Source organism: Tupaia chinensis, unplaced genomic scaffold (assembly GCF_000334495.1).
Source record: "Tupaia chinensis unplaced genomic scaffold, TupChi_1.0 Scaffold000410_1, whole genome shotgun sequence".
Classification (NCBI taxonomy): domain Eukaryota; kingdom Metazoa; phylum Chordata; class Mammalia; order Scandentia; family Tupaiidae; genus Tupaia; species Tupaia belangeri.
In genome coordinates, this window is record NW_006159915.1 from 4,022,104 (window position 1) to 4,028,355 (window position 6,252).

Genomic DNA, 6,252 nt, shown 5'->3' on the forward strand with positions numbered 1-6,252 from the left:
AGAAAGCGAGAAATCACCCCCCAGGGGGGATGGTCACGCCGCAATCCCTTCTCCTCCATTCTCCTCTCAGGATCTTGGGCACGCACGCACACGAGCCCAGCGAGAGTTTTTTAAGCCACCGGGTCCGGGACACGAACCGCGGTCGACTACGTGGGAGTCAAGCGACATAGCCATTACGCTAACTGCTGGTTCCCAGAAAGGCTTTCTTGATAGGATCTCATCATGCCGTGATTCCCTTCCTCCACTCCTCCAGCTCATTGGGTATGTGCATGCTCTCTTGGTGTGTTTCAGGCTGATAGGACTAGGCACCTGAATGCATAGTCAGTCATGTGGCTTCCAGTACTGCAGTTCAGTTTGCTACAAACTATACAAAAGGCTGGGCCAGCAATAGCTTCTTCATTTACCTCGTTCTTCCTCACATTCCATCTACAGTCTACTCTGAAGAAAGATTAAAGTTCTAACCTACAGGGATTATCAAGTTCTTCTCTTGCTCAGAAACCTTAATTGACTGCCGCCAGCCTCCTGAATACCATCCAATTGCCATAAGTGCCCACACATTCACCCCATCCTGTACTGGTAGTTGTACCTCACAGAATTGCAAAGGATCTCACCTTAATCTCTGCCTGTTCAAGCCTAGTCATTCCCATGAGTCTCAGATTCCGTGTTACCTCCTCTTTGAGTAGATAGGGAGACTTTGGGGATCATCTGATCTTTTGGTTTTCAGGAAATGTATTTTTTAGTTTTTATTTTTTAAATTTTTTTAGGGAATTTTGCTACAGGGATGTTTGCTCACTAGAGACACAGAGAGAGACAGAGACAGAAAGTGAGAAATCACTCTCTGAAGGACTGGCCAGGCTGCAGTCCCTTCTCCTCCATTATCTTCCTGGCATCATGGGCATGCACACATGCACCCGACGTGAGTTTCAAGTTGCTGGATCCGAGACTACATGGGAGTTGACTACATGGGAGTCCAGTGACATAATCATTACACTATCTGCTGGTCGCATTATTTTTTTTAAAAGGTTTTTGCCATAGGGTGGTTGTGCCTGCTGGAGAGAGAGACAGAGTCAGTGAAAGGGAAAGTGAGAACTCATCCGCTAAGGGGGATGCACACTACAATCCTTTTTTTCCTGTTCTCTATTGGGATCTTGGGCATGCACACACACATGCCTGGTGTTACTTTCAGGCCACTGGGCCAGGACTTTAACCACAGTTAGCCATTTGGGAGTCCAGTGATGTAACCACTAAGCCATCTGCTAGCCCCAGGAAATTTATTTTTTATCACGTGAAAGTTTGTTTGGAATCTCCAAATACAAAGCAGGTCTAGTTGTGTCTGAAGAGGGTTTAGGAGCCTGAGCCCTCTGATATAACACCTCTCCACCTCCCACGACAAAGCCATGGCCTTTGAAGTAACTGCCTGTACATTTAGGTTCCATGGCATGCACTTAGAAACACAAAGTGAGACCTATACATACAAGGACACAAAGTTTTGATGGAAAAAAGCACAAGATGGAAGGACTAGGATTTTAAGAGTTCAGGTCTCATGAGTCCTGAGTTGGTTTGATGTTCTTGTCATGACACAATGTTGTTCCCTAACTGTTGTGATTCCATAACATATACTATCCTGATGAAAATTTATATATTCTTTTTAAAATAATACTGCCAGAAGACATGTATGTTCACCAGAGAATGAAACAGAGATGGGAAAGGAAGAAAGGGTGCATGCGTGCACGCATGTGCACACACACATCCAACCCCGGTCAGGCATGGTCACTATAACAATCCCCTCTTTTCTCCATTCTGTCAGGATTTTAGACCCGCATGCACATGTACTATACTCAAAGTGTTTTTCAAGTCACCAGTTCCAGGACTCAAACCTTATTTCTATCTAGTGCCCTCAACTACTGGGCCATAGGGCTGCCCCAAAAGTTCATAGGTTGTTGGTGGAATAGGTATTGGGTGTGCCTCTCTCTCACTTTGACCGATTATAAAACAAGCCAAAGAATGTCTTTTACCTTTGTCATGCCCACTTCACAAATACTAGTTATGCTTAGCACAGTACACTCTTAATAATTGGCAAGTTCAGAATCATTCATCAAATATTTATTGAGGGTTACAAAATAGTCTTAAGAAGCTTTGGTTTTTGCACTTCAACTACACAAGTGGAGTCTATTACTATGGGTGACTTTGTATGACAAAACAATTTTAGTGTCCCAGGAGATGACCCAGCGAAACAATGCTGGTTAGTCTGGACACAAGGAACGTTTTTCAACAGTAATTATGCACCACAGCTCCTTAAAGGAAATAATTTGTGTTTGTATTATTTGCATTGCAGGCTGAGAGGGTAGCCTTGAGTTGGTACCTGGACTATTTATTGCTTCTTTTGTCCGACATCAAGTAGGAATTGACCTTCTCTTACCTTTGCCTCTTCTCCCTTCAAAAATCCTAGTCATCTAAAATAAGCCCAACCTCAGTGCTCTGTCTGTCTATCAAGAAAGAAAAAAGCACAAAGCTTTGGGAACTAGAGGAAAGCAGAGGATGGGATTGATTCCTATTTTCATCTTTGCCCCAACAGATTCGAAGCATCTTTTCTCACTTGCTAGATTGCTAAACGTGGCTGGCTTCCATTTCTAGTGGTTAGAGATCAGCAAAGTCATTTCCAGAGTACTTTAATTTTATTCCCACATCAGCAAAACAATTTGAAAATTTGTGTTTATTTTGAGAAGGTTTCCATTTATTCTGAGATGAGACTGACTCCGATACATGCTTGAAATATCTGAATCCAGAAGTGTCAGTGGGTCAGTGTAGACCTCAGTCCTGGTTCTAAGCCTCATAATCCCCTTCTTAGATAAACTCCTTATATAAGAATGAAAAAAATGTCATGGGCTTAATATAAAGAAATAAAAATTGTTAATTCTATAGAATTGATGTATTTTAAGAAGTGAAGTAATTTCCCATTTGCCTCTTTGTTTTATAGGAATTACCTGAAAGATGGGAAACTACCAAAAAAATTGCAGCAACTGTCAGACATGAAGTTTCACCTCTCCAAAATGCAGAAGTCACTCTTATAAGGAAAAAATGTGTTTTGTTTGATGTAAGCTAGTTACCAAGTTTTTATTCTTGTTTTAGGTTTTTGCCATAGGGTGCATATATTCACTGGAGAGAGACAGAGCAAGAGAGAAAGGAGAAGTGAGAAATCACCCCCCAGGAGGGATGGCCACTCTGCAATCCCTTCTCCTCCATTCTCTTCTCAGAATTTTGGGCACACATGCACATGCACATGGCATGCTTTTTAAGCTGCTGGACCTGGGACTTGAACTGCAGTCTGTCATGTGGGAGTCCAGCAAGCACCTTAACCATCATGCCATCTCCTGACCCTCTTATTTGTTTTTAAGAATGATTTTAGGAGGACAGTTGAAGCTATTAGTTTGAGACTCACTTTCTGTATTTTTTCTGCCCTGATCAGGGAAAGCAGGAAGAATTCAGAGAGAGATTCAAATGCTATGCCCCTCTTGGATTTGATGCAGAAAATCCATATGCAGTGCTTGATAAGGTAATGCAGAGGGAACTGCTCTCTTATGGCCGACTATATGAATGAATACAGTGGGCAAATAATCCAAATGGGAAGTAATTCATAGGAGACTTAAGATGTTTTAAACTTCTATTAGAAAAATAGTATGTTTCTTTCTCTAGGAACTTAGCAGCCAAAACAAAAACATGATTTAAGTGTAAATTCAGGAGTTCAGAATCTTTCTGAGCTTGCTTGCTTGCTTTCTGTTAACTAAAATCCTTATTTTATTCCCATATCCTCAGTTTGGTTTTTCAGTGTATTAATTTATTTCTTGCATGAGTGAGAAAGTCAGAGATAAAGAGACACAGACATCCCTAACAGGGTCCTCATGCTGCAATCCACTCCCAGTCTCAGCTAGCCTTGATCAAACCTTGGTCCTGGAACACAAACCCGGTACCTTTCCTGTGTGGCTTTGGTTGGGTTACTGCTGCTCCACTCCCTGGCCCCTGAGTTCTTCATCTCTGCTCCCATCCTGATTTTACTCTGTGCTGGATGTATGCTTTACTTTTAGACTGGGGTAAAACTTACAGCTGACACAGCTCTTAATTCTCTTTCCAAATTTTGGTTGAATTTAGATTTAATTGCTTTAAACCTATTCAGAGAACAGCATTCTATAGCATAAGGACTTCTCTTTCACTTGGCTGAAGATTGGTAATGTATTCATTGACAGGGAGTAGGTTATAATATGCTAATAGAGTTGTTGGATTTTTTTTTTCAAAGATATCTAAATTGCAGGTGGCCTGAACAGATTGTGGATAGGGAAACATTTTTACTTAACCAACCAATGTGCTGTATGTAAACATTTACTAGAGTTATTTATTGAATCTTACCATTTTATGCTATACTGTAACAGCATTGCATTACACATGCTTATCCTTGTACTTACAGGATATATTCAGTGATATCTTGAATATAAGAGGGGGGTTGATTTTTGTTTTTTTCTTGAAGTCTTCTCAGCGTGTTTGTTGAGCATGCATATCTAATGTTTACCTAACTAGACTCAACCAAAGTTATGCGTATTCTTGTTCTGGGCTGGTATGGTAGACCTTGGTACTCAAGGTACCTCAGTCCATAAGATAGAAACCATTGATCAAGGGAAGAGATGTAGAGATTCTCTTCCCCACTTTAAAAAAAAAAAAATTAATTATTTATTTAATTCCATTTGTTTTTGTTTTGTTTTGTTTTGTTTTGATTTTAATTTGACCAGTGAGAGACAGAGAAAGAGAGAGAAAGGGTAAGCAAACTACCAGGTCCAGGACTCGAACCATGGTCAACCATATGAGAATCCAATGCCCTTTTTTAAAAAAAAAAAAAAAAAAATTATTTATTTAATTTTATTTATTCATTCATTTATTTTTATTTGACCAGAGACAGAGATACACAAAGAGTGAGAAAGAAAGTGAGAAAGCAAACCACCAGGTCTGGGACTCGAGCCGTGGTTAGCCATGTGGGAGTATCCTGCACCTTAACCACCATGCCACCTGCTGGCCCCCGAGAATCCAGTGTCCTTAACCACCATGCCACCTGCTGGCCCTGGGATTCTCTCCTTTTAAGATGAAATTCTTGGGACCAACAGTTAGCGTAATGGCTATGTCTCTGGACTCCCAATGTAGTCAACCACGGTTCGAGTCTCGGACCTGGTGGCTTAAACTCACGCCAGGCACGTGTGCATGCGTGCCCAAGATCCCGAGAGGAGAATGGAGAAGGGATTGTGGCGTGGCCATCCCCCCCTGGGGGATGATTTCTCGCTTTCTGTCTCTCTGTCTCTGTCTGTCTGGCGAGTGCACGCGCCCTATAGCAAAAACCTCTCCAAAGATTTTACATAACTGGGTTATACATCTCTAGGAATAATAGAATTATTATAAGTTATAGGAAATAAGATTATAAATAATAGAGATGTTAGCTTCGGGGAATATGGTGGACTAGATGTTTAGAAAAATCCTTCCTTTTAAAACAGATGCTGAATATATATTCACAAATGTGAAATTTTAAATGTATTGCTGAGCTCAACAAGAAATAGGAGAAGTCTTGAGCCTCCAACAAACGAAGTTAGCGTGGCAGGAGAGTTGAGGCCTTCAGAACAAGATTCCTCATGGCTCCTGGTAACTAGTCATTGCAGGGGACAGGAAAAATGAAGATTTTCTATCGATAATTCAGCCTCCAACAAATGAAGCTAGCGTAGCAGGAGAGTTGAGGCCTTCAGAACAAGATTCCTCATGGCTCCTGGTAACTAGTCATTGCAGGGGACAGGAAAAACGAAGATTTTCTACCGATAATTCAGCCTCCAACAAACAAAGTTAGCATGAACGACAAAGAGATTCCGGATCACCTCTTTCTGCTTACTCCTAAACACTCTGATTGAACATCAAAAATTTGAAAGAAACACACCATCCATCAGATGACAAGAAATCACCACAGGACCACAAGAAAAATGGGAAAGCAAGAAAATACCTCTCCTCCAAGACCAAAGAATAACTCCTCTTCATCCACAAGCAGTTCAATGCAAATCATGGAAATGTCTGATAAAGAATTTAGAACATTCATAATGGCGAAGCTAACTGAGATGGAAGAGAAGAGAGACAATGAACTGCTAAAGAGAAAGGAGAAAGAAGTTGATGAGTTCCAGGAGGTGAGGAAATTCTTGCAAGATCTAAAAGAGGAATTACACGCTTTACAAAAGA

The 6,252-nt window shown here is 41.0% G+C and overlaps 1 protein-coding gene across 1 annotated transcript in view; it reads left to right on the forward strand.

Annotated features, from left to right (window-relative positions):
- The window catches only part of DNAH11 (dynein axonemal heavy chain 11), a 207,696-nt gene that overhangs the window by 70,895 nt on the left and 130,549 nt on the right, over nucleotides 1-6,252 (forward strand). Inside the window, exons 19-20 of the mRNA XM_006154490.1 lie at nucleotides 2,978-3,094; nucleotides 3,467-3,553. Of these exons, the coding sequence (XP_006154552.1) occupies nucleotides 2,978-3,094; nucleotides 3,467-3,553 (204 nt within the window). The remainder of the gene's footprint in view (nucleotides 1-2,977; nucleotides 3,095-3,466; nucleotides 3,554-6,252) is intronic.